This window comes from Camelus dromedarius, chromosome 19 (assembly GCF_036321535.1).
Source record: "Camelus dromedarius isolate mCamDro1 chromosome 19, mCamDro1.pat, whole genome shotgun sequence".
In the NCBI taxonomy this organism is placed as follows: Eukaryota; Metazoa; Chordata; class Mammalia; order Artiodactyla; family Camelidae; genus Camelus; species Camelus dromedarius.
In genome coordinates, this window is record NC_087454.1 from 20,036,931 (window position 1) to 20,064,510 (window position 27,580).

Consider the following 27,580-nt stretch of genomic DNA (forward strand, 5'->3'; position numbering starts at 1 on the left):
TGGGCCGATGTAGCTGATGCCTTAAGGTCCCTGAAGTTCGTGGACTTGGACTGCGAATCAGAAAGGTGTTCTGAAGCCACCGTATGGGGGACGGGGTCTAGATTCTGCCCCAAGTGTTAAAGATAAATGGTAGGGCTGGAGGGTTATGTAACATTTTATAAATATTGTTAATTTGACCAGAATGTACTTAGCCCCGCCCCCAGTAGCTCCTTTGTTCAGCCTGGATTTTTCTTGAATAAAACATTTGATGTGTCCCTCCCCAACCCCCGCCTTTATATGCTACAGAAGTCAAATGTGACATAACAAAAATGACAAACGTTTGGCCCTTTACCTGTTGTCACACTTAACCACTTAACATCATGGTGTATCATTAATACCATTCTATAATAAGCAAGCAGATTTAGAGTAATAAAGCAACATGTCCAAAGTAATACAGCTAACAGGTGACAGAGCCAAAATGTACACATCTCTTTATTCTCTACTGTATACTTTCCACCTGCTTCAAGAGTCTAGTTAATAAACTACGGATTATCTCATTGGTTTAAGTACTTGATGAAACAGGCTTGTTTCCTGTGGTCAAAAGAACAGTAATCCAAGGATGGTGTCATGGAAGGGCAGTTTTTCCAACCCACAATATCAATTTTTTTCAACAGTATTTATCAATTGTCTATCCTGTGCCAAGTGCCATCCTAGGATCTGGGGACGCAGCAGTGAACACCTGTGATCACAGAGTTCACATAATAGGGGAGACAACACATAAACATGTCAAGTATTGATAAGTGCTACGAAGGAAAATAAAGCAACGTAAGGGGCAGAGTGCTTGTTCCTACATCCTAGCTTTTCTCTACAGTTGCCATCTTTAGTCCTCAGGTTCCCAAAGGAGGAACCACTTGTTTCTCACTTTAGAGAAAAAATTACGTACCATTTGCTTTTGTTTCTCCAACAAGCTTCAAAGGACAGCCCTTTTGGCTGTTTGGGGAATCCGTAAACAAGGAACAAGAGTGACTGAAAATGAGAAATGATGAAACAAAAGGAGGCTGATTCAAACCACCAATCGATTTGCCCATAATTATTTTATTGACACTTTTTTATTGTTACAAAGGCAAAGTAAGGTGTTGAAGATGTAGAAAGGAAGGCCATGCATACGAGGGAACAGGGTCACTTTAGATCTCAGGAAGCAGTGAACATCTGATGGGTCTTTGGAGAATTAGGGAGAGAGGGAAATCCAATAAAGAGAAAGACCAATTTAAGAGAGACAAAAAGAGAGGCTAAGAAATGCAAACATCTTCCTGGAACCACAGTAGAGAGGCTAAATGAGATCATCATTTCATTTTTTCAGGGATCATAAGGTCTCTGGGAAAAGAGGTGGGAAGAACCAATTCTTTAGAGAATTACTCGCACCACAGAATGAATGAGTAGAATTAGAAAGCCACAGACAGAAGTGAGGAATCAGCTGTGTTTAGGTTTTGGTAGGTGGGCAGGGAATAGTAATAATATAACAGGGTTGCCATTTATTGGACCACAGCTACCACATGCCAGAAACCATGCTAGGCTCTTTACGGAAGAATCCTAGTAATTGCAGCAACCCTGCAAAGTAGGCATGATTGTTACTATTCCAGTCTTGCAGAGGACACTGGGGCTACAGCTGAAGTAGCTTGTCCTGGTTGCCAAGCCAGCAAGTGGCAGGGTTGGGAGAGAGACCCAAGCCTTCCAGGCTTTGAAGTTAGTATTTTCCACATCCCTATTTCTCCATGCTACAAATTTCATGAGGGTGACTTGGGAGTTTATGAGGTCCCACTGAAGGTTAAAGGACAATCAGGAGATTCAGGTCTCAGCAGGACATTTATGAATTTCAAGGGAGAATTATTGGAGCCTGCTTCCAAGAATTTCTAGGGAGTGGAAAGGAGAGAAGGATTATGGTGGGAGGTGATTTTGACTTAGGGAGTTCTTTGAAGGAAGGAACTGGCAGGAGGAGTCAGGCCCTGGGGTGGATTCTAAGCAGCAATCCGGTAGTTGGGGTGGACCTGGGGCCTGACGTCGCAGACCATGCCAAGAAGCTGGGCCAGGACACGTTCTCGGTTTCTCTGCTGGGAGCTCTGCATGCCCTGCACCTGGCGCCTTGTAGCCTGCTCCACCTCAGCAGACAGGTTCCCCTGGGAGCCCATGGCCTGGGTTGGGAGGGGTTGGGAGGAGTGGAAGAGAGAAAGGAAAAGGCAGAAACAGAAAAAGAAGCATCCAGGCATGTGGAGGGAAGGATCCTGGAGCCAGGCCAGGAAGAAAGGCCCTCTCCAAAACCACTCCCATCCACGGTAGTATCCAGACACCAAAGAGAGCCACACAACGCCCTCTCCTCTAAGACCTGACATGCAGCATCATCCTAAAACCGACCGTACAATCCCCACCATCTCACCACCATGCCCATAAAGCTCTGCCTTCCACCCCAAATGTCATCATCATACTCTACATAAAATGTGGCGATTCCCCCCACCTCCCTAAACTGTACAAGCCCTTCAAAACTTCCAGACTCTTTTACATACCACAAAGCTTGACCAATGTCATGGTCCTCGCCAGGGTCCCCTTTAGCCCTTTACCACCTTATTTTCTTGTGGGATCACCCTATACACACCTCACCAGAGGTATCCACCAACTTGCACCCTGGAGTCCCCTCCCAGCTTCCCCAGGACTCACCGCCTGCTGCTTGCTCTGGAATTCCTGTTCTCTTTCTCTGCGGTATTGCTCCACTTCCATCTGTGCCTCTTCCTTTGCCTGCTTCAGACGCCGGGCCTTTCCTGGAAGCAAAAGGAAGGACAGAGGTGTAGAACCCCCCCCCCCCCACCAAATGTGATGGTAGGGGTCAGTCCTTTCCAAAAAGTTATTCTGCCTTCTCTCAGCCAACCAGGTGCTAGATTCCAACAGCCACCCATTTCTTCCCTTCTAAGAAGCCACTGCAGCCCCCAGCTGTCTCCCTCCTCTCCAGCCTTGAGTTATCCCAAGGACTCAAAAATGTTTGTTATCACGTCCAATTTTCTTTCCAGACTTCTAACGGAGACATGAGGAGACTCACTCTTTCTGGCATCTGCCACCTTCTCAGCCGCCCGCTTCTCGGCTTGCAGGAGCTGCTGGATACCTTGGGACTGACTGGCCATTTGTGTCGTTATGACCGATGATGTTTCAGATGCTACCAAGGTACCAGATGGCTCCCCCTTCTTTCCTCTCCAAACCGCCTACTTCTCCTCCTCCAGCTGTTTGCTGCAGCCTTCCCCTACCCCTGGGTCTTAGTGCTCCCCTTTTCACTCAGCCTCCTGCGCCCGGTGTCTCCCCCAAAATGATCCTCCCATTGATGGCTGGTCCTCTTCCACATCTCACTCTGGCAGTACCCAGAAGAACCGCCTGAGGGCAGCAGAGACCACGCCCAAAGCTGCCTGCTAACATCATAGACTTTCCCAGTAGGAAGATCTAGGAATGGGGGCAGGGGTAGAGAGGAAAGGAGTACTGGGGAGAGGAGGCATAGAGGGATTAAAAATGGGTTGAGGAGAAAAAGAAATTATCATGCGTGGCGTGTTGGGAACAGAGTATGCTGGGCTTCTCTGAATTCTTCCAATTTCTCTTCCTCTCTTTTTTCTCCCTGCCATTTCCATCTCATTTTTCTACATCTTTCCCAATTCCAAATTTCTGCACCCATCTCACTTTCCTTGTCCTACTGTTGCTCCTCGTGTTTTTTTATGTCTGTGTTTTTCTCTTTTATGACCTGTCCCTCTTCTTGGCCTCACTATGGTTTTGGGTTTGGTTTTCCATTTTCACTGTGATGTTTATCCTGTTTTTATATTCTCCTATTTTCTCTCTTCTCATCTTTTTGTCTACCACTGAACCATCTCCTCTCTCTTCTCAGTTGGGGGAGGCGGGCTTAAACCTCCAAATAGCCCTTGCCTATGCTCCTTTTCATCGCATATCGCATTATCGTCCAGTCTTCCGGTTTCAGACGGACCGTTTGTCTTGAGTTCCCTAGTTTCCCCCCCGGAGGCTACAGCGAGGAAACGCCTCCCGCCCCCTTGGGGCGGAAGGACATCGGTAACGCGCCACACAGTTCATTTCCGCCCTTCACCTGCGTCTTGGCTTGCGCCATTTCCGTCAGCCTAGAGTGTCTCCGCCCTTCCCGCCTCCCTTCCTCCGAGCGTCTTAAACACAGGCCTTGAGCCTACTGCTCCGGGGGTACTTAGGGGGGCGGGGGGGGGGCAGGTCTGATGAGTAACCCCTCCCCCCAAGTCCCAGAGGGAGAAGCCTCTACATCCGTCTACCGGGTACATCATATTCAATTTCTAGATCATTATTTGAAATTATCCCTGACTTTTTAAGATTCAAATTTCTTTTGATAAAAATTTACCCCACCAGTCTGTTTTTTATTATATAACAAAGTCCTTTATTTAAAAAAAAATGGACTAGTGAGCCTTGAAGTAATCATTTATCCTTTCCTCAAATTTTACATTAAAAAAGTAAATGTAACCCCAGCCCCCCTCAAAAATTTTTTCAAACCTATCGCCTGGTAAAGGAATGAGGGTTAGGACAGGCCTTATCTCTAGCTGAAGATGTCAGAAGAAATGGGGAACGGAAGGGAGAAACAATGTCAGAGATGGAAGGGAAAGGACCATCCAAGGCTGGGGGTCCTGACTGCTGCATTTTTTTCCTTCTTCCTCAGCCCAAGAGTTCCATGGCCTCCACTTCCCGTCGCCAACGCCGAGAACGTCGCTTCCGTCGTTATTTGTCTGCAGGACGGCTGGTTCGGGCCCAAGCCCTCCTCCAGAGACACCCAGGCCTTGATGTAGATGCTGGGCAGCCCCCACCACTGCACCGGGCCTGTGCCCGCCATGATGCCCCTGCCCTGTGCCTGCTCCTTCGGCTTGGAGCTGACCCTGCCCACCAGGACCGCCACGGGGACACGGCACTGCATGCTGCTGCCCGCCAGGGCCCTGATGGTGAGTCTGCCTGGTGGGGGACAAGGTCATGAACAACTGATGGGGTCTGAGACCAATGGTTGAAGGCCAGTGGTTGAAAAATAAGCTAGTTTTCTGGTCATGGGACTTAGGGAAGTAGTTGATCAAGTTGGCTTGTGGCTATCATTTGTGCCTTTACATTATTCCCCAAACAGCAACTAGTATCTGGTTTCACATCTTTCCGGATTAGTAGCTTCTTTGTCTCTTGACTGGTTGTTGCCTGTAGTGCAAAAAGTAGAATAGAGGGTACTCTCCGGAGTTACATCGCCTGGGTTCAAATCCCAGCTCCACACTTAATAGCTGTGTATTCTTAGGCAAGTTACTAAACTTTGCTGATCTTTAATTTGCCCATGTGGAAAATAAAATAATAACCCTTGTTGTGTGCCAGGTGCTTCTCACACAGCAACTCATTTAATTCTTACGACTACCCTATGAAGTTATAAATACTCATATCATCCCCCATTTCTCAGATGCAGAAACAGCACAGAGAAGTTAAGTAATTTGCCAAAGTCACACAGCTATTAAGTGGTAGAGCAGGGGTTGTATCCCAGGCAGCCTAACTAGACTACCCATGCTCTTAAATATCTGCTCTATCTGGTGTGATACTTTATAGAATTATACAGTGATAATGCCCGTGTTCACAGTGCCCGTGTTGTGACACGTGTTTTGAGAATCAGCTGACACCATACATAATTAAAGCACCTGACACATGATAAGCACTCTAGTTGCTGGCCACTATTCCTGTGGTTATCAACAGATGCATCCTCTCTTACCCTTAGTTCTGAAACTCAAAAACACTCTTGAGAATGAAACATTTTTCGTCAGTTTGCCACCAAACTCATTTGGTGACAAAACCTAACCTGAACTAAAATGAGGCTATCTCTGATATGTTTTTCTCTTATTGATGTCAATATTCATACATTTCACTGCAGAAACATTAATGCATTTGGGGACTGGGGCTGCCCAGGCTCTCCTGGGTTACATAATATACAGTGTGCAGTTGTCCCTTGATGTCCAAGAGGGATTGGTTCCAGGACCCACCTCCCTGAATCCCAAAATCCACAGATGCTCAAGTCCCTTATATAAAATGACATAATATTTGCATCTAGCCTACATACTATCTTCTTGTTACTTTAAATCATTTCTAGATTACTTGTAATACCTGATACAATGTCAATGCTATGTAAGTAGTTGCAGGAAAGCATCAAATTCAATTTTTGCTATTTGGAACTTTCTGTAATTTTATTTTTCCTGAATGTTTTAGATCTGTGGTTGGTTGAAGCTGCAGATGTGGAACCCAAGTATATGGAGGGCCGACTCTATGTACTTTCAGATCAACTCAGTCAAATCCCCAAAAATATCTGCATTCTGGAAAGCCTTCGATATGGAGGGTTTCAGATGGGGACCTGTTAATACTATAGTGGCAGTGGAGGGAGCTCTGTAGAGGTACAGCTCTCCCTAGGAAGATAGTAGGTGAAATCCCCTTTCCCCTTCTAGAGATTTTCCTTCTCGAGTAAGAACGTTAGATGAAAACCTCTAGGTTGAGATGAGCAACCTGAACTCAGTTTGATTGCTGTTATCATCCCCCAGCTCTCCAAGAATATACAGGAACCCCACCCACACCCTGGAACCTCCCCAATTTGGTCAAAAATCCCCTTTTCTTTAACTCCCCTAACATGAGTGAGATAGGCTGGCCTACTCGGATTTTTTTTAACTTAAAAACAAAGAGAGAAGGTCTTCAAAGGGCAGGCATCCAACTTGACAGCTGCCACTGTACGTGGCAACAGAGCAGAGTACCCTGAGACAGACCTCAGACCCCATCCAAGTTCCAGCTCTGTCACTTAAAGGCTGTGTGATGGGGACATGCAGCTTAGCCTCTACAAATCCAATCTGCTTCTCTAAAGTGGAAGTTGTGACTAGTAAATGAGGCAAGCACTTGGTGCAGTTTTGGTACTCGCCAGATGATAAGAACTGATATTTTTATTCTTACATTATTTAACTAAGGCTTTCTGAGTAACAAAAATTTCCCTCATAGAAGATAGGTGCTTTCTTCATCATACTGAATTCTAAGAAGCATATGAGATTGATATTATTATTCCATATACAGATGAGGGAAGCAGGGCCCAGAAGGTTCAAGACCTTGCTGAAATCTCACTTGTACTCAGGTCACTCCCAAGCCCTCTCAGGCCTTCTTTCCTCCCAATCCTCTGCCAGCCCTGCCAGCAGGTGGCCTTCTAACTCCTTGGTAGAAAGGCCCATCTCTGGAGACCACTGCCTTAAAATGCAAATGTTTTCTTTGAACAGATGAAATGACCCAGAATCTCCTGGGGGAGTGGAGGTTTTCCCTCAGTTCCTGTGTCAGGTCTGAGGGACGTGCCAGTTCATGCTGGAGTGGCTGGGCTGGGTTGTCACATCCAGTGAGGTGCCAGTGGATGGCACTGCTTTTGAAGCCTTTGAGTGAACGTTGAGAAACAGGAGGTCATTTTCTCACAGTCTTTGTAAAAAGAACAAGTCCAAAGCCAGCTTAGTTTTTTTTTTTTTTTCTTTTTTTAATGTAACATTCACTGCACTTCTGCTCTGTGCCAGCACAGTATTAGACATTTCCCACCCATTACCCACTTTGATCTGCTCAGTAGAAGTAGGCTGTGGCCCTGCTTTACAGATGACTGAGCCATCCGGTTTACGTTCCCTTTGCCTTTCCAACTTTATCTCTCACAGGACACCTACAAATCTGCAACTTGTGCTACATGGTTCTGTCTTCAGTGACCCCAAGCATCTTTTCAGCAAACCTGCCTGTCTGTTATCTGTCTCTTGCCTTTCACTTTCCTGTCCACCTTGCTAAGTTTTCCACCTTGCTGAGTTATTTTCCCTTCTCAGCCAGTGTAAGCCCCACCTCCTTCTAGAAGCCCTCTCCAACCACTCGGCCCACTGTTACCTTTTCTTCCTCTGCACCGCAGTCAGTCGTCACTCAACATAAGCTTTTGATACAGGCAGTTTTTTCAAAATATGTCATACCAGTTAGTATGAACATCTCTTTAAGGTAGAAATCATGTCTCATTATGGGGAGAAGAGCAGTGCTTCCATCACTAAGATGAAGTGTGGGTTTTTTCATATTTTTCCCAAAATAAAAGTAGAACATGTTAATTAAAGAACATTGAGAAAAGTTGATCTTAGACTGCTAAATTGATGGAAAAGTCAGCATTTCACATCACTAGAGGGGGGTGGTGAACTATTTAATAAATGGTACTAGACTATTTGGCTTCTCTGGGGAAGAGTTTTAGCTCACAGCCAACTCAAAAGTAAATTACAGTAGATTAATCATCTAAATATGACAGGAAGGATACATACCAAATGCATGGGAGGGTTTTCCCTGCACAGTGGAGGGTGGGGTGGATAAAACTTGGAAGAATCAAGAAAAGCTTAGCTTTATCTATGATGTTTTTACTTCTTTAAAGTAAAATGATGTTGTAAAAATGAAAGTACATTAACATACCTCATATGTTAGCAGGAATAGGGATGCTTATCGTACTGTGCTTTACATTTTTTTTTCAGTTTTTTTTCTTTTTTTTGTCTTTATCTTTTTATTTACTTACTTATTTTTGATGGAGGTACTAGGGATTGAACCCAAGACCTCGTGCATGCTAAGCACACACTCTACCACTGAGCTATACCCACCCACCTCAGTTTTTTATATTTCTAAAAAATAAATGTGATAGGAAGAAATACAAAGGAATGACCTTGGAGTGGATAAAACCTTCCTAAGAGTGAAATAAAGTCAAAATCTATAAAAGAAAATATTGTTTCAGATTTAACTACATAAACACTTTAAGAAGACAGATGGGAGAAAATAATTACAATATATGTAACAGATGCAAGGGATTGATATCTATACTGTATTAAGAGCTCTCATGTCTGCATATATAATTTCTAGGGGGAAAACAGACAAAGAATATGACAATTTATTTTCAAGAGAAACACAAAGAGCCAGAAAGCATATGAAAAAGAAAAATCTTTCATTAGTAAAGTCGTTTGTTTAATCTATCAGATGGGCAAAATTTAAAGGGTTGGTAATACTCAGGTTTGGTAAAGGATGACACAAGCACTCGTATATTCTTGATGAAGTGTTGGCCAAACTTTTTGAAAGCAGTTTGGCAAAACTGTACATATTGTTTGACTCAGAAATTCCACTTCTGAGAATCTACCCCCACAGAAGTACTGTAAGGAGTCCACAAAAACGGATGCGTGAGGCTCATCATTTTTGGAAACAGAGTCTGTCTTTTGGGGGTGGGAAGATTTGTTTGTTTCATACACACAGCAGAACACTACACAGTCATAAAAAAGAATGAGTTAGACTATGTCTACTCCTGTGGAAAATATAAATGAGGTGTTAAGTGAAAAAAACAAGTTGTCAAACAGTACATTGTAGTATGGTCACATATCTCTGAAAAGAAATTATCATTATGTATGTCTATATACACCAAGACAAGACTGGAAGGGTCCATAGCAAATTGTTAACAGTGATTAAATTTATTACTCATTCTTTAAAAAAAAATTTCATATTATGTCCCTTTCACATAAAAACATCAGCTAAGACTGGGGGAAAGCCACCCATAGTCCTACCACTCAGAGACTAGAAGTTTTACATCTTTCCCTCCAGGCTATTTTTTCAACCATAGGATTTGGTCTCTTTTTTTATGCAGTTGTGATAGGATCCAATGCACAGTTTTGAGGTGAGCTTTTTCCACACACAAACATAATTTTTAGTGGCTGTTTAACATTCTGTAGCAGATTCTACTTATCATGTTTTATATAGTTGGAGGACTTGCTCCTTAAAATCTGTGAATTTAAAAGCCTCCCATGCAAGCCTGAGCATCCACCTACCTTCACACTGGCTATGAACCCTGGTGGGGAATAAACAGTTGAAAGACAAGACCAGGTACTTGCTGGGTGGGACAGGTTGGGAGGGCTTGTGATGGGTCACATCGGTACTAAAGCCAAGCACCCTCAGCCCTCATCCTGATGTGGTTTGGGTGGGGTGACATGCAAGTGTGCCAGGAGGTGAGTGGGGGCAGTGGGCCTTGGCCAGCCAAGGTTGGACCCAGTCTGTCTTCTGCTTTCCTGGCAGTGGCAGGACAACCCTTCCACTGTCCTGTCCTTTTGCAAGGTAGCCAGTATGTTCTAGCACCACAGAATAAAGATTTAAGGATTGCTGGCCCATTTCCTCCTGCCCTAGGGAGAGAAAGTAGGTTTACAGGAAGGGAGGGTGCCTCACTCCCCTTCCTCTGTCCTGGGAGTGAAGAGGCCGTGACGAGTGGGGCTGGCCAGGGGTAGGGTGCTGGGTTGGCAGTGAAGTGAGCAGCATGGTACTTGGCAGACACTAGAGGAGATGCATTGAGGTCAGGGCTCAGGAAGAAGGGAACTCAGAAATTTCAGTCCCTCTGCTGTTTTCCGCCAGCCTCCTGTCAGTCAGCCCCTGGGTGAAACCCTCTGTCTCAGCCCCTTTCCCTTGCCTTAGGTTAGTGGTCATTTGGAAAGAGTCTGCTTTGTGCTGGGAACATTTCTGTGGCTCAAATTCCTTGCTGGTATGGACTCTCTACCTCTCCTCACCCCCCTCCCAGCATCCCCTGGGCAAGGCTGGCTGAGAGAAATTCCCCTGAAAATAATTATCTTACTCAGTTTATTGAAAAGTGATATAAAAAGGTAAATATTACATATTTTATATTTATAATGGTACAGGGTAGGGTGTTCAGGTATTTTATCAGTTTGAATAGTTTTGGCTGAGAAACACATTGAGAGGTATTCAAGCCCGAAATGGAATACATAGTCAGGAGTTCTTGACATCCCCTAGATGGCTAGAGGCAGGCCGGAAAATGTCATTTGACATAGTTGAGCTCCCAGGACACTAAATTGGTTTATGAAGACACAGGTCAGAATATTTTAAACTACCATGCTTATCAGGCATGTGGTAAGCTATCAGTAAATATTTTGTGAGTGACGGTGATTTCCTAATACCCAGGAGGCATCCACGTGGGCAGCCTTTTTGTTGCTCAGTGAGTGACCAGCAGGATTCAAGATGGCGGCCCTGCCAAGGAGTGGGAGTCCCAGCTAACTTCTGCTCAATGCTCTCACACCAACAGCCTACACGGATTTCTTCTTGCCACTGCTGAGTCGCTGTCCCTCTGCCATGGGAATAAAGAATAAGGATGGGGAGACCCCTGGGCAAATTCTGGGCTGGGGACCCCCCTGGGATTCTGCTGAAGAAGAGGAGGAAGATGAGGCTTCCAAGGAACGGGAGTGGAGACAGAAGCTACAGGGAGAGCTGGAGGATGAGTGGCAGGAGGTCATTGGAAGATTTGAAGGTAAGGAATCCATTTTCATCCACAGCCTCCCTTCTTCCCCAGTGGCCGCTTTTCCTCCACTCGCTGCACGAATGCTCCCATGGCACCTTCTCACGGCCTCTCCCTGACCACCCCCATCCTGCCCTCCCAAACAGATGATGCTGCCCACGAGACCCAGGAACCTGAGTCCTTCTCAGCGTGGTCAGATCGCATGGCCCGGGAACATGCCCAGAAGCGCCAGCAGCAGCAGTGTGAGGCGGAGGGAGCCTGCCGACCCCCGCGGGCTGAGGGCTCCAGTCACAGCTGGCGGCAGCAGGAGGAGGAGCAGCGGCTCTTCCGAGAGCGAGCCCGGGCCAAGGAGGAAGAACTGCGTGAGAGCCAAGCCAGGAGGGCGCAGGAGGCTCCCGGGGACCGAGTGCAGGAGCCAGCCAGGGCAGGGCCCAGGGCAGAGCACCCCAGAGGAGCAGGGAGGGGCAGCCTCTGGCGCTTTGGCGATGTACCCTGGCCCTGCCCTGGGGGAGGGGACCCGGAGGCCATGGCTGCAGCTCTGGTGGCCAGGGGCCCCCCTTTGGAGGAGCAGGGGGCTCTGAGGAGGTACTTGAGGGTCCAGCAGGTCCGCTGGCACCCCGACCGCTTCCTGCAGCGATTCCGAAGCCAGATTGAGACCTGGGAGCTGGGCCGTGTGATGGGAGCTGTGACCGCCCTTTCTCAGGCCCTGAATCGCCATGCGGAGGCCCTCAAGTGACCCCAGGGAAAAAGCAAGAAACTGCAGGGAGTGCAGGGCAGTAGGAAGGGGATGACAAGGAGGAGGCCTGTGGTGCTGAACAGCAGAGGATATGGGGTGGGAGCAAAACTTGTAATGAGCGGGGGTGGGGGGATGTGGGCCACCACCACTGCTCCTTGACTCTGCCATTTCCTAATAAGACCTGGTTCCACATCTCACTCCTGGTGTCTCCTCTGCCTTTTTCCATTGCTGTGGTTTTCATCACCCATGACATCTCCTTTCCCGCTCCGCCTGCCAAACCCACAGCTCCTACACACCTGCACCATGCATGCACACACTAACTCGTGCCCTCAGCTGGAAACTAGAAGCTCCCTGTTTGCCCGCCTGCCTGCCTTCCCACAAGGGCAGCCCTAAGAAGGCCCAGTTTGCCCTCTGGTCTCTCCACTCCCTATGCTGGGCTCCTCTCCGCTCTTTAGTCAGTGGTTGGAGAAATAGATGTGAACGGAGGCAAAAAGGGGAACAAAAGCAGTTTCCCTCCCCTCCTCAGCTCCCCAACCAGAACCACATCCTCCTCCCCACTTAACACCCCCGTCCCCCAACACAGGGCTTTCCCTTTGCTGAGTCACTGAATGATCTGAATTGGGGGCAGCTGGAGCTGGAGGACCATGAGGAGGCTATGGGAGGATGAGGGATAGAAGCAGGATGGATGGAGGAAGAGCCCTGTTGGGGAGTGGAATTTTGGTTGCTAAAGTTAGGAGCAGGGGAAGGAGGTGGAAAGAGCCAAATTATGTAACCTGGGTTGTCTGTTCTTGGGCAATCAGGGATCCACACCCGAGGCCATCTCTCCTCTCTGCCTTCTCAGTCCTGTGTCTCCTCCTCTAGAGCCCCATTCTCAGTTCCCTCCATCCAGCTTCTGCCCCATCCTGGGGCAGAAACAAACCTGGGCTTGTCTCTGGGCAGCCCAATCTTGGCCTTCCAGATAAACATCTCCTTCTGAGGTTGAGGAAGAGATCCTGGAGGGTGGAGAGAGAGGGTTTAGGATTCCCAAGGTGGAAGGAGCGGGGCACCATCCCTTCCACTATTCATACCCAGTTCTCACTCCAGCTCCCCGGAACTGGGATAGGAAGTTGTAGACAGGACCAAACCCACTGCCCTCCACCAGGACACTACAGGAAGCTCGGCAAAAAGAAAGGGCAGGACTGAGAGGAGAGCACAGATGTGTGCTGGCATGTGTGCAGTCTGCACGTGTCTGCAGCAGAGAATCTTATGAATCAGAAACGTATTTTTCAGGTTTGGTCTACACAGGAAAGTCCCAGGAGTGGAAGTGGAGGGCGATAGGGGACAGGGAGGGGACGCCTCTGGAAGCATGGGAATATGGGTTGGGAGTGAGACCTTTGGAGAAGGCAGAGCCAAGAGGCACCAGGTCTCCGAGCGACCAGGCAGATGTTCATGGGGCAGGAGAGGAAGGGCTGGTGAGAAAGATCCTGTGAGAGGAAGCTGCTGTGATTCAGAGAAGAGACTTCGAGCTGTGAGCAACCCAGGCGTCCGGTTCCTCTCACAGGCCGGAGCTTTCGGAAGTGGCATGCAAAGAGCTCAGGTTCAGAGTGGGGGGTGGAGTTGGGGTTAGGATCCCTAAGCTGGGGGTTGAGAGGTAAGCAACAGAAAACTTGGGTGTCTAAATGTGTTCCTTTACCCAGAAGGTTTTTCTCTGGTTTTTAAGCACATTATTTCTCTCTCTGCAAGAGTCACATAAAACTAAAGCAAAATAAGTCCTGTTAGTTGGCTCCCCAGACCTCCCTCTTTCCAACGTCTCTACCTGGTGTCTGGCCCCCAGCCCTGTTGGGGGTTCCCCTGAGATGAGGGCTGTTCACTTTCTCTGACCACATGGTTTCCGCTTCTGTGTCTCTTATTTCCTAGGCTGATAAAAATACTGAGCCCCAGAGGCCCTGGCTTCCTCTGACCCCCTGGGGCCAGGCAGCAGGCATCCTGTCCACCACGGAGTGGGTGGGGAGGGGGGACCAGGGATCCCCAAGGGGTGACTCAGTGCCTACAATGAAACACTGGGGTAGGTGGATGTGTATACATCTGTCTGCTCTCTAGAGCTGGAATGAGGAATCACTTCTCAGTGGAGAATGCATTGGGGTTCAGTTAGAGAAACAGGGTTGGGAATGAGACTGGTGAGATTGAAGAGGATAATCTGGGGGACTGAAATTGTGGTAGGTTTGGGTTAAGAAAAGGGTCTGGGAGGGACTCTATTCAGTGCAGTTCAGCAGAGCATCAAGTAGCCCAAAGATAAATTCAAACTCTGCTTCAAGCTTACATCCAACAGGAGAGGCAGGCCCCATACCTAGTTAACTGATTCAAGGCATGCTGAGAAATGTTAAGAGTAAGGTACGGTGGATATCGAGAAAGGGGAGGTGAATTCTAACTGAAGGCACCCTGGGGTCTCTGAAGAGGGACAGGGCATTTGAGCTGGTGCTGATGAACAGGTGGGATTTCTGCGGGCAGGGGTGATAGAAGGAAGGGCTCTGGCGATGAGTGAAACGGCTTGAACAGAGGCTGGGCATCAGAAAATAGAGTGTGTACGTTCGGGAAAGATGAGTGTCCCGAGGTAGATGAAGTGCAGGTGTGAGGGAGCACATGTTGAAGAAAGGACACAGAATGTCAACATAAGGGATTTGGACTTTATCCTGTGAGCAGTGGCGCTGTGACAACCATGAAGAAGAGGGAGAACTGGGGAGCGCTGCAGGCGTACAGGCAAGGGATAAAGAAAACAGCTGACATTCTTTGAACACATACTATATGTTAACCACGTCAAGCCCTTTTCAAAACTAACGTCAGAATCCTGCCAGCAGCTGTCAAAAGGTAGGTGGTGGCTCTCCAATACACAGGAACTGAGGAACTGAGGCTCATCCACACACTATAACTTGCTTAAGGTCACAGCTAAAAAGTAGTGGAATTAGCATTAAAATTATCTTACTCCAAAACTTGTGTCCTGTCTACTTAGGTCCCAGTCATTCCAAGTGGCATTAAAGGGAAGGAACAGATTTTACAAACTTTTGAGAGAGAAGTCATTAGGACACACCAACCACCTGGATGGTGGGAGTGAGGGAAGAGGGGTCTTAGATGACTCCAAGTTTTGAGCTGAGGGGATTGGAAAGATGATGCCGGAAGCCCTAAACCAAGAAGATGTGTGGCTGAGGGGAAAGATGAGTTAATTTCAGACATACAATCAATAAATTTTTATTAAGGACCTGATAGGAGCAGGATGCTCTGCTAGACAATGGGTATAAATGAAATAGTCACTGCCCTCACAGGACTTGCAGTCTAAAACAAACAATATACAAGTACCAACTACAGGTAATGATGGGAGGTGCACCTGCTTAGAGTAGTAAAGTGCTCAAAGAAGGTCTGCTGAGTTTAAGGTGTTAGCATAATACTCAGGTGGAGAGTTTCAGCAAGCAGGTTTGGAGCTCAAGAGAAAAGTTGGGGCTGCTGAAGGGACAGATTTGGGCATCGTTCCTTTTCCAGTGGAGGTTGAACCTCTAATTGAACAGGATCCCCCCACCCCCCGCCAAAAGAGAATGGCCAGAGGAGCCTTGAGGATGATCAAAGAAAGAGGAACCAATAAAAGAGAGAGGTTGGGGGAGCAGTCAGAGAAGTAGGGCAAAGGAGGGGTGTGCCAAGCAGAGACTGGGCAGCCACATCTGATGCTTCAAAGAAGCCTAGTAGGTGAGAGTTCAAAGGATCCTTTGGGTTCAGGAACTAGACGATTACAAATTTTGAGAAAACAGTTTCCACTTACCAGAGGGGCAGAAATTGCTTTACCTAGGTTGAGGAATGAGTGGGAGGTGAAGAAAGGGAGGTGGTGAAGACAAAGTCATAGAATGGTGACTACAAAAGATAACTGAGAATTAACTCTAGTTCAACCCACGAATTCTACAGATGAGGAAAATTTACCAGTTCCCAAAAAAGTGGTTAGTTAGGGGGCTAGTCTCTTGAGACATCATGCAGAAAAGGAAGGTGAGAGATGAAATGGATATTTGAGGGAAAAAATGGAGTCCAGGGGAGTCTTTTTTTATTTTCAAGAAGTAAAGATGAGTATGTAAAATGAAGGCACATGAAAAGAGAAAGATACTGAAAACATAACAAAGGTGGGAAAGAGTATAGTAAGGACAGAGAAGGGGGATACAGAGTACAAAGCATCAGCCTTGGACCGGAGGAAGAGTCTCTGAGTCAAGACGAAAGGAAAAATGAAATATTAACTAAAGGGAAAAGAAGGAGGTAAAGAGATCCACCTTGAATGGTCTTAAGCTCAATAAAAAGATGACAGCATCACCAACTGAGAGTGAAAAAGTAGGGAGGCATGGAGATTTAGAACATCACCTGCAGGAGTAGAACAAGGGAATCAACAAAGTTTAGGGAACACTGAGGGTTGTCTGAGGTTAGATGGCCAGGCTCAGTAGAAGGCAGGCCTCTTATGGTGACATCACTCTCTCCTGCAGTCCTTGGTAGCCTAGGAGAAAGACCCAACCATGAGACCATCGAGTTCACCAAAATCAAGTTTTTCAAGATCTTCTTGGTAGCCTATATCAGACAGTGATCCTAAAGTGCTAGTGAAGGTAGTTGAATTTTTGACTATACAGTACAGGTTAAACCAAATAAGCAAGGAAAACAAGGAAAGAAGAAGATGGAGGTCTTGGCAAGAATGAACTGATTCAATGGGAGGGAGAGAGTGGAAGGTGTGAAAAGTGGGTGGTTGTGATGAGAGGGAAAATTTAGAGTTCAAGAACTTGAAGGTGTAGCCTTTCCAAGTGATGCTGAGGTGTGAGGTACCACCTTCTGGGTGGTATGCTTACGGGTGGCTAAAGTGGAGCAGGGAAAGAGGCTATAATGCTGTTGAGAAAGTTGAAAAATTTGAAGCACTGAGAGGCCAGATTGTAAGATTCATCATGTCTGTGTGGTTTTGAAGTCACTAAAGCTAGTAGAAGGGGATGAGATGTGGAGAAAAACTGCTAGGTATACAAATTAAGAGCCTGGTAGAGATTTTGGTGAAGATTGTGCTGTGAAGACCAGAAGAACATGGAAAATGCAAAAGGCATGGGCTTCAAGAAGAGGAGGAGGTTATCAATGGTTCAGAGGGGAGAGAAGAGAAGAGTGGCCTCTCCTCTGACTCCTCCTGTCCCTAGTGATGGACATGAAAGAAAGAGCAGCCTCTCCCCCCCAAGACAGAAGGAGCATCATTAGGGGAAAGCCAGGTTTCAAAGTGCCAGAGGAGGAGGGGAGGGTATAGCTCAAGTGGTAGAGTGCATGCTTAGCATGCACTAGGTCCTAGGTTCAATCCCCAGTACCTTCTCTAAAAATAAATAAATAAACCTAATTATCTCCCTCCCCACCTAAAAATAAATAAATAAATAAAATTTTAAAAATTGTGACAATGTGCCAGAGGAAGATGCTTTCAAAAGTGAAACAGAGAATTTGAACACATAAGGAGTTCCATAAAATATTGTGAAATGGATTGGTAGAAGCAGTCTTCATTGGATAGGGAATTGAATCCAGGGAGGATTTCCAGTGAGAGTTCAGAAGAAGACAAAGCCTGGAGAGATTTGCTTCTGGACACAAGAGGCTATTGCTTCTGGAGTTTAGAATGGAAGATACATTGCATTTATTGTGAGGGAAAACATAAAATACCTTGAAGGGGTCTTAGGGAGATGGGCAAGATAAAGTATCTCTTCCAATTCCATGGCTTTCTTCATGTTGACAGTTCCCAGTGTTGACACCCTAGTTCTGATATTGCCTCTGAAATCTACTCATATATACAACTACCAAGTGACATCTCTTGGCAAGATTTGAATGTCATCCAAGACAGGAATGTCTGTCTGATAGATTTAAACTGAAATCCAAAATTGAACTTCTAGTTCTCCCATCCCATCAGAATCCTGCTTCTCTCCCAGTCTCCCCACCTCACCTCCATCACCATTCATCCAGTCAATCTTCTGATCTTATCAATTCTGCCCCTGAAATATATCCCAATATATCCCAAATTTGTCTACTTCTCTCCATCTTCATGGCTACCACCATCTTCTCTCCAGGATGACTGCATTGCCTCCTAACTGGTGTCCCTGCTTGCAATCTTCCCCACTACAGTCCAGTCTAAACACAGCAGCCATGATGATCTTTTAAAAACATAAATCCAATCACCTGTACCTCATACCTACACCTCTCTCTGTCTCATATGCACACATTCATACATTTACACATACATAGACACCCTCCAAAGTTTCTCATGGTTGAGTAAAATCCAGATGCTTTACCCATCCTTACATGGCCCTGTGTGATCTGGCCCTTGCCCCTCCTCTATGACCTCATTCCCCACCCGTCTCCCACTCTCTCTGTTCCAGCCACACTGGCCTCCTCTCTGTTCCTCAACAGCCCCAGTTCATTTCCACCTTCCGGCCCTTGCAATAGCTATTCCCTTTCCTGGAAAGCTCCTTCCACAAACCTTCACTCAGCCACTCCTATCATTTGGGTCTTAGCTTAAAATGCCACTTACTCAAGAAGGACTTTCCTGACCTTTCCTGTGTCTAAAATAGTTCCCTGCCATTCGTATCATATGACCCTGTCTTATTTCCTCATAGCACTGCTTACTGATTTCATCTTCAGTGTATTTCTTTTCTGCCTTGCCTCACTAGAATGTCAGCTCCATGAGTGCAGGTTCCTTGTCTGACTTGTTAGCCACTATGTCCCTACTGCCTAGAACAGTGCTCAGCACATAGTAAGCACTCAAGTAAGACTCAATTATTAAATGGAGGCTTGGGTGAATAATGGAGTAAAAGCAGAATAAAGCTCAACTTTGGGTTTGTGGCTCAGACTGAACTTACATTTAGAGTCAGGTTTAACTATAGGGTTAAGCATGGAGATGAGTTGATTTCCAGACTAGCTCTAGAAACAGGGTTGGGTTTGTTCAGAGGGTAAGTTTATTTGGGGCTTCATCTATTGAGCTGTGTTTATATTTGAGGTTAGGGTTGAGTTTGAGTTGTGATTTGAGTTGAGGTTAAAGATGGGTTAGGATCAAAGTTGGCATTAAATCCCAGTTTAGCTTTTGAGGCGAAGTTCAACTTTGAGTCTAATGTCAGTTCAACCTCATTTGGAGGGCTCAGAGATTTCACTAGTTCCTCCTCAGAGACCACTGTAGAAACTGTATTTCCCTAAGTTTGGGGCACAAGACTCCAGTCATCACCCCTCCCACCCAGGGAAAGCCCCAAACCAACTGCTGGCCTCCTCAAGAAAGAAACCAAATTTCACACAACCTCCGAAACTGAGATTGAAACCAAGATTGGCCCATCTCAGGGAGCGTCCTTCAGCACATCGCAAACACCCATGACACGGAGCCTCGGCCCAGTTCTTGTCCTTCCTTCTTTTTTCCTCCTCGCCTTCCCTTTTTTGTCCCTCAATGCCCCAGTCTTCCTCTCTGATTGAAGTTTCTCCCTTTCTCTCTATTTCTTACCATTAACGGCAACACCATTTTATATTTTAATACAGCTCAGGTCTCTCAGTCCATCAGCTCCCACCACTGGAGAGGCAGAAAGAGACTGATGGAAGAAAAAGGGACTCCAGAGGAAGGGACACAGGAAAGGAAAGGAGCAGGGACCAAGAGGGAGGCCAACAGTGACAAAAGACACAATGAGGTTAAGAGAAATAAAATGAAACCAAGATACAGATCAAGATATTTAAAAGAGGGATCTGTGGCTATGCGTCTTCCTCTGTCACATTTGGTCAGCCACCAAGACCTGGAGATTTTGCCTAGAAACTCTCCTTTCCACTCTCCTGCTGCTGCCTTGACATAAAGGTAGGCTCCTGTCACTTCCTTGCTGGGTTGTTGCAAAACCCTCCGCACTTCTGGTTTCCCCTCCAGCCCCTCAACTCCCATACCTCAATTTCAGATGTTTTACCCATCCTTACTTTCTCAATTCCTTCTTCGTGTAGCTTCCAGGCTGATTTTTAAAAAATATGCCAATCTGGGTGGGTCCCTCTCTCACTTAAAATTTGTGGTGGCTCCCCATCCTATTTAGAAGGAAATCCAAACCTTCTTTCTTGGTTTTAAACCCCCCAGGATGTGTTCTCAGCTTACCTCCCAAGCCTCATCTCTTCTCCTTCTGTTTGTACCCACTTGCACATGTTAGCACACTTCATACTCTTTTACATCCAGTCTTTGCACCTTCTCTTCCCTCTATCTCGAATGCGTTTCACCGTCTTCTTTCCCTTCATAAGATGCCTGAATCATCTCTCCCCCAGGCCAAGTTCGATGGCTTTTCTATGGGCTGCCGTAAGCCCTCTGTCACAGAATGTATCACACTTTATTGTAATTATCTGATAATTGTGTCTCCTACACTGGTCTTTGGGCTCCCAGAGATCAAGGGACTGTCCTTCATGTTCGTCTCCTCAATGCCTTGTGCAGGTGCTCAATAAATGTTTGTGAAATAGAGAGAAAACCAAAGAGATGGAATGAGAACGAAAAGAACTAATAGGTTAGACTAGTAAGGCATGAAAGACAAAGTTTCAGGGCCTCAAGGAGGGGAAGGAAAATGGAAAAATAACTCATGCACACCCTGAATATCCTGTATGTGCCACCAGACACCAGGACCCTTCAGGAACTTTCTGCCCAGTGTAACAGAGGGAGAGGTTTAGCCTCCATCACCACCATCCTCAGCCCCAGCCCCTCCAAAACCTTCCAAATGAAAGCATAACAAGTAAGAACAATAATAATAATAATTGAGGCAGCCAATTGTTATTTTCTCAGTCTTACAAAACGTGACAAAAATCATCTTTAGAAACCTTCCTTTTTTTTAAACCTGCAACCTACAAGCTAAGCAAAAACTGGCTCATGTTCGAGAATGTTCTTATCAACGTTTTTCATACTAGCTAAAAACTAGAGACCAACGGAATGCCCATCAACAGAAGAATAGATAAGTAAGTTAGAGTATATTCTCATAATAGAATATTGCATCAGAGTGAAATAAAAATTACTACTGCTGCATACAACCATATAGACTAGTCTCACAAATGTAATTTTGAGTGAAAGAAGCCAAACACAGATGAGTACAGTCTACAGGATTTCATTTATATGAAGTTCAAAAGCAGGAAGAACTAGTCTATAGTGACAGAGGTCAGAAAGTGGTTGGTTATCTTTGAAAGATATGAACTGGGAGAGGGTCCGAGAGAAAGTTCTGGGGACCTAAAAATATGTTGCACTGGATGGTGGCTACATGGCTATAAACAGATGAAAAAATTCATCAGGCTATCCACTTAGGAGAAGTGCACCTCACTGTACCTAAGGTCTACATCAATAAAAGGTGGAAATCCTTGATGATTTTACAACAGTGCATTCATTGACATTACATTGATAAGTCCCTTCACTGCCTGCCTCCCCAGCCCAGGTCACCCACCCTTAAGCTCTATCTGTGTGGGATTCTGAAGCCTCCCCTATAGAGAACTTTAGAAGTTGCCACATTCCTTGATCCTGGAGTGTATTTGTGTGGAAGGGACAGGTTATAAGTCTGATCTGTGGGGCCCACCTAAGGGTGGGATGAGGTGGAGGACATCCTTCAGCAGTTAAGACGAAATCTCATCATATGTGAGTTCCTTGCCTCATCCTTGAATAGGATTTTCCAAACCAGGATACTTTTGAGCTCAAAAGGGGGCTCCATGAATATTTCTACCAAGACAACAGGCATAAACCAGGATGTCCCAGGCAGGAGGGTATCTAGTGGAACTTCTTGATGTGAAATCTGCCAGATGAGCTGGAAAATACACATATTGGGACAAGTGTGACTTGAGCCTTTTGGGACAAGGACAGGGGTACCAGAGGAGGAAATGTGCACAGAGAGAAGCCTGTAATCAGCCAAGGGTGCAAAGGTGTTATACATAATCGCTCTTCAGGGAACCAGGCGACCAGCCCACGCCCCAGCTGCTCCCCTTCTCCTCTGAATTTACTGTCCCTTCTCTGGAACTCCTAAGCCTGACCCCACTCCCTGGCCCTCCCAGCCCACGGTTCCCCTGACCCCGACTCCCTTTCCCAGAACTCAGTCGTCTGAGCCCCCAGCCTGCGGTTCTCTCCTAGGCCTCAGCCTTTCCTGCCTTCGACTGAAACAGCAGCATCTTCTAAGCCCTGGGGGCTTCCCCGGGCCCCATCCCCGGCCTAGAACCCGCCCGCCGCCTGCCACGCTGCCACTGCCGCTTCCTCTATAAAGGGACCCAGGCGTCCGGGCCAAGAGGCCCCACACAGCAGGTGAGACTCTCCCACCCCATCTCCCTGGGCTGCCCGGGCGGGTGGACTCCTTCCCCCGTGGGTTCGGTCCCTCCCCCGTGCCCTGACCCCTCCTGCACCTCCCCGCTGGGCCTTGGTGGGTTTGGTTTTGGTTTGTTCCCTCTCTCTGACTCTATGTGCCAGCCTCTGGCACACGCTGTGTGTTCCTGCCCCATCCCTCTCTCTTCCCTCCCTGCCTGTTTCTCTCTGTCTCCCCCTGCTCACCTCGGGGTTTCCCTGACTGCATCTCGTCCCCTTCTCTGTCTGCCACCCTGTCTCTCAGGGTGGCGGTCTCTGCAGGCAGGAGGCCCGTCTTCCGCATCGTGCCCCGCCCCGCTCACTGTCTCTTTCCCCCGCAGGTTCTCCCCATGACACCACTTGGACGTCTCTACCTCCTGAGGGTGTGCAGCACCCCCCTCCTCCTCCTCCTTCTAGGGCTGCTGCTGGCCCTGCCACCTGAGGCCCAGGTGAGGCAGCAGGAGAACCAGGGCCACAGGGGTGGCCCAGCCCAACCTTGGGCCTTAGATCCTCTCTCAACTCCGTTCTCCCCTAGGGACTCCCACCCTCAGCTGCACGGACTACCCATCAGCAACCCCCGAAGCATTTCGCCCAAGGCACCCTCAAACCTGCTGCTCACCTTGTTGGTAAACACCCACCTGCCCTCCTGGACATGTAGCCCCCAGCCCTCCTCCTACTCGCCTTCAAGGACCCAAGCATCCCCTCCAGCTTTCCCCCATCTTCCCTCACCCCCAAAACAGAGGCATCCCACTCCCTCCGTCCTCCCAACCACCCCCCAGGAACTCAGTCTAGCACCTCCCTCCTCAGGGATTGAGACCTCTGACCCCCAGGGCTCTGACCCCCAGGGCCCTGACCCCCACCCCCTCTGGCTCTTCCTAGGAGACCCGAGCACCCAGGACTTGCTTCGCTGGAAGGCAAACACAGATCGTGCCTTCCTCCGCCATGGCTTCTCTTTGAGCAACAATTCCCTCCTGGTCCCCACCAGTGGCCTCTACTTCGTCTACTCCCAGGTGGTCTTCTCTGGAGAAGGCTGCTTCCCCAAGGCCACCCCCACCCCTCTCTATCTGGCCCACGAGGTCCAGCTCTTCTCCTCCCAGTACCCCTTCCATGTGCCTCTCCTCAGTGCTCAGAAGTCCGTGTGCCCGGGGCCGCAGGGACCTTGGGTGCGCTCGGTGTACCAGGGGGCTGTGTTCCTGCTCACCCGGGGAGACCAGCTATCCACTCACACAGACGGCATCTCCCACCTGCTCCTCAGCCCCAGTAGCGTATTCTTTGGAGCCTTTGCTCTGTAGAAAAATCTGGAAAGAAGAAAATTGGTTTCAAGGCCTTCTCCCCATTTGCCTCCATTCTGACCACTTCAGGGGTCACCATGCCTCTCCTCTGACCATTCCAACAATCTCAAGTCTTCCCCTCTCTCTCAGCACCTGGAGGTTCCAAAGAAGGAATTATCGGCACCCCAGGAGACCACACTCCCTGAATCACCCCGGATGCTCCGTTGAGGATTTCAAGCCTGCGTAGAAATGCCCACCCAGAGCCCTTCACCAGTCCTGCCAGTCTAGGGGGGGTCCTCGCCCTGGACATGGAAGGGGAGGGACACATGAGGGAGCTTGGGGGGATGACTGGAGGCAGGGGGTGGGTTATTTATGAAGGTGAAAAATTAAATTATTTATTTATGGAGGATGGAGAGGAGGGAGTAATAGAGGGACAGAAGAAAGAGAAAAATATGCCCAAGGGATGAAGAGTTGAGAGGGCGTCGTCTTAAGGATGACCTAGGGAGAGAGGAAAAGAAGTGGATCTGAGGGACCAAGGGGGTCTAGAAGGAAGTGAAAGGCTGTTAAGAAGCAGCAACTGCTTGACTGGACAGCCCAGGAGGAAACATCCAACCTCTGATGAAGCCCAATAAACCTCTTTTCTCTGAAATGCTGTCTGCCTGCATCTGTCTGTCTGGGAAGGGAGAATTCTCCAGAAGTCTCGAAGGAATGGTGGGAGGATAGGAATCAGAGGGTTCAGGAGCGGTGCATGTACACAGAGGCCTAAGGGGCTTGGGGGAAGTATGGTGGACTCGCGGGGGTGGGGCAGCCAGGTCACTGCAGGGGAAATGAGGATAAGCTGCGAAGACAAAGCAAAGAAGCAGGTCCAAGGTCTGGAGGACTGCGTCAGGGACCCCTGGCAGATACGGCCACGTGGAGATGGTCTGAGGAATGGGGTTTACAGGAGGCCTCTGGGGAGCAGTGACCACACTGAATGGTGTTCAGGACTATGGGGTAGGGTATGAGGACCCTCTGGCAGACAGACATGGCCAGGCAAGAGCCCTGAGAGGTGGGAGAGCCTCCAAGGAGAGGAGGCTGGGGAATTCAGGGGACATTTGAGGAGACATGGTCCCGCACAGGGGCTCCGAGGTCCAGGGCTGTCTCCAGGAATTCTTTGGGGATACATGGGCACACACAGGGACTCTGAGGGGTGGGGACTTCATGCAAAAATCAGAGTCTCACATTCCGTTGGATGCCAAAACTGAAACCAGCACCAGAGTTCTGGTGAGTCCCCCGTCAGAGTGAAAGGAGAAGGCCTGCTCTGGTGGGGTTTGTGATTTCCCAGCGTTGCTTTGACTCCCTCTGGGACTGTCCCAGGCTCATCCCTGTGCTCCTCCCCCAGTCTCTGCAGAGCCTAAGCTCCCCTTCCTCCTATTTCCTTTCCCCTCAAGGAACCGAAATACACATCTAAGGACCCAGTACCCCTTCTCCCACGTTTGCTATTAAGGACTCAGTTTTCTGAAGCCCCTCTCATTTCTAGTTCAACCCCTATAGGAGTCCTGTCTAGAAATCAGAGAGAAATAAGCCACAGACCTTGTCACCAAAGAAATGGAAACAATGGAATTTAGGGTGAGGGGCAGAGGGAAACGAGAGCCCCGTCCGTAGGGCCCCACATACACAGCAGGAACTGGCCCAGTGAGCCCCCTTCAGAATCTGGGTGAGGAGGGTAGGAAGTATCCTTGATGCCTGGGTGTCCCCAACTTTCCAAACCCCCGCCCCCACGATGGAGAAGAAACCAAGACAGAAGGTGTAGGGCCCACTACCGCTTCCTCCAGATGAGCTCATGGGTTTCTCCACCAAGGAAGTTTTCCGCTGGTTGAATGAGAGTCTTTCCCCGCCCTCCTCTCACCCCAGGGCGTATAAATGCAGCTGTCTGCACACCCAGCCAGCAGAAGCTCCCAGAGCGAGGACACCAGGGGACCAGCCAGGAGAGAGAGAAGCAACTCCAGACCCCCCTGGAAACAACCTCTCAGAAAACACACCCCTGACAGGCAGCCGGGCGACTCTCTCTCTAACACACGCTGCCCCAAGGCTCTACCATCTCCCAGCTGGAAGAAAGACCCTTTGAAAAAGACACCATGAGCACTGAAAGCATGATCCGGGACGTGGAGCTGGCAGAGGAGGCGCTCCCCAAGAAGGCAGGGGGCCCCCAGGGCTCCAGAAGGTGCTTGTGCCTCAGCCTCTTTTCCTTCCTCCTTGTCGCAGGAGCCACCACGCTCTTCTGCCTGCTGCACTTTGGGGTAATTGGGCCCCAGAAAGAAGAGGTGAGTGCCTGGATAGCCTTAGCTCATTCTACCACCCAGAGAGAAGTAGGGGGGAAAGAGGGTGAGAGATGGGATGCGGGAAAGAGGTATGCTGATGGGGAGGCATGGGGAGGAAAAACATGGAGAGAGATGGGCAGGCAGAAGGAGATGTGGAGAAAGATGGGGGAAGAGAGAGAAGGACAGGGAAATGGGGTGCCTGGCACCTGGGAGATGCTCTCTAAATATTTGTTGAATGAATGAGCAAGCAGGGATACAGATGTAAAGAGAGATGTGTGAACTGATAAAGGGTGAGGGTAGAGAGATGGAGAAAAAACAAGTGATGTGGACAAAGATGGTGAGATAGAAAGGGATATAGGAGCTATGAAAGAGAGAAGGAAAGGTGTAGACAGGGTGCTTAGCAAGTGGAAAGAACTCAGTGAAAGAGTTATTGAACAGATGGATGATGAAAAAATGAATGAATGGAGAGAGAAGACTAGACACAACAGGGCAGAGAGCACAAACTAGAGAGGCAGCCAGCTGTTTCTCCTTTAAGGGTGACTTGCTCTGATACTAATCCTCCATCTTCTCCTCAACAGCTCATGACTGGCCTCCAGCTCATGAACCCTCTGGCCCAGACCCTCAGTAAGTGTCTCCAAAACCTCTCTCCTAATTCTGGGCTTGGGCAGAGGTGGGGGTTAGTCCTGAGATAGAAGCAGTAGGGGAAATTTAGAGTTTTGGGTTTGAGGGGAGACGGAATGGAGGTCAAAGTAGCGGGATATTTTCTGGGAAGCTGAAGGGTCTCACCTTCTTCTTTCTTCTTTCCTCTTCAGGATCATCTTCTCAAGCCTCAAGAGATAAGCCTGTCGCCCATGTTGTAGGTAAGAGTTCTGAGGCTGTTCCTGGGGGCTGAAGAAGCAGATGGGACGGGGAGGGATAGGGTTTGGGGGCTGAACCCAGGTTGAGGATAGACAGACCCGGGAGACAGTGTGAGAAGGACTCACTGAGCTCAAGGAGAGGGTGGAGGATACCTAGCACTTGAGGGGGAGACTCAGAACCTCATGGCCAGATGGGATGTGGGAAGACAAACAGAGGGGACAGGAACCGGATGTGGGGGGTGGGCAGAACTTGAGGGCCAGGATGTGGAGAGTGGAACTGACAGGGTCACACTGACTTACCCCGCCCTCTTTTTCTCCTTCCTTCCAGCCGACCCCGCTGCCCAGGGGCAGCTGCAGTGGGAGAAGCGGTTTGCCAATACCCTCCTGGCCAATGGTGTGAAGCTGGAAGACAACCAGCTGGTGGTACCGACTGATGGGCTATACCTCATCTACTCCCAGGTCCTCTTCAGTGGCCAGCGCTGCCCCTCCACCCCTGTGTTCCTCACTCACACCATCAGCCGCCTTGCAGTCTCCTACCCAAACAAAGCCAACCTCCTCTCTGCCATCAAGAGCCCTTGCCAGGGGGACACCTCAGAGGAGGCTGAGGCCAAGCCCTGGTACGAGCCCATCTATCTGGGAGGGGTCTTCCAGCTGGAGAAGGATGATCGACTTAGTGCTGAGATCAACATGCCCAACTACCTGGACTTTGCTGAGTCTGGGCAGGTCTACTTCGGGATCATTGCCCTGTGAGGGGGCAGGACATCATCCCCTCCCACCT

At 48.3% G+C, this 27,580-nt stretch overlaps 4 protein-coding genes and 1 long non-coding RNA gene across 6 annotated transcripts; 3 read left to right on the forward strand and 2 right to left on the reverse strand.

Annotated features, from left to right (window-relative positions):
- Window positions 1-1,067: 1,067 nt before the first annotated feature.
- ATP6V1G2 (ATPase H+ transporting V1 subunit G2) lies at window positions 1,068-3,194 on the reverse strand. The gene is made up of 3 exons (XM_010978146.3): window positions 3,065-3,194; window positions 2,689-2,789; window positions 1,068-2,168 (listed from the first exon to the last, which is right to left on the reverse strand). Exons 1-3 carry the CDS (start codon window positions 3,144-3,146, stop codon window positions 1,995-1,997), a joined length of 357 nt encoding a protein of 118 aa, XP_010976448.1. The 5' UTR covers window positions 3,147-3,194; the 3' UTR covers window positions 1,068-1,994.
- Window positions 3,077-12,268, forward strand: NFKBIL1 (NFKB inhibitor like 1). Of its 2 annotated transcripts, none has more exons than XM_031435069.2 (4): window positions 3,077-3,186; window positions 4,694-4,970; window positions 11,126-11,347; window positions 11,482-12,268. In XM_031435069.2, the coding sequence occupies exons 1-4, from the start codon at window positions 3,157-3,159 to the stop codon at window positions 12,069-12,071; spliced, it is 1,119 nt and encodes a 372-aa protein (XP_031290929.2). In that variant the 5' UTR covers window positions 3,077-3,156; the 3' UTR covers window positions 12,072-12,268. The 2 variants fall into 2 exon arrangements, with proteins under 2 accessions (XP_031290929.2, XP_010976449.3); XM_010978147.3 differs by lacking the exon at window positions 3,077-3,186 and adding an exon at window positions 4,087-4,298.
- On the reverse strand, window positions 11,722-27,215 carry LOC135318614 (uncharacterized). Its single transcript, XR_010376842.1, has 3 exons — window positions 26,732-27,215; window positions 23,576-23,672; window positions 11,722-13,063 (listed from the first exon to the last, which is right to left on the reverse strand). It is a non-coding gene; the product is annotated as an uncharacterized LOC135318614 (long non-coding RNA).
- LTA (lymphotoxin alpha) lies at window positions 21,996-23,818 on the forward strand. The gene is made up of 4 exons (XM_010978145.3): window positions 21,996-22,338; window positions 22,716-22,823; window positions 22,910-23,000; window positions 23,254-23,818. Exons 2-4 carry the CDS (start codon window positions 22,725-22,727, stop codon window positions 23,664-23,666), a joined length of 603 nt encoding a protein of 200 aa, XP_010976447.1. The 5' UTR covers window positions 21,996-22,338; window positions 22,716-22,724; the 3' UTR covers window positions 23,667-23,818.
- On the forward strand, window positions 25,744-27,569 carry TNF (tumor necrosis factor). The gene is given in 4 exon segments (NM_001319880.1): window positions 25,744-25,948; window positions 26,524-26,569; window positions 26,758-26,805; window positions 27,131-27,569. Coding segments are annotated over 4 exon segments (702 nt in total). The 5' UTR covers window positions 25,744-25,762; the 3' UTR covers window positions 27,553-27,569.
- The last annotated feature ends 11 nt before the right edge of the window (window positions 27,570-27,580 follow it).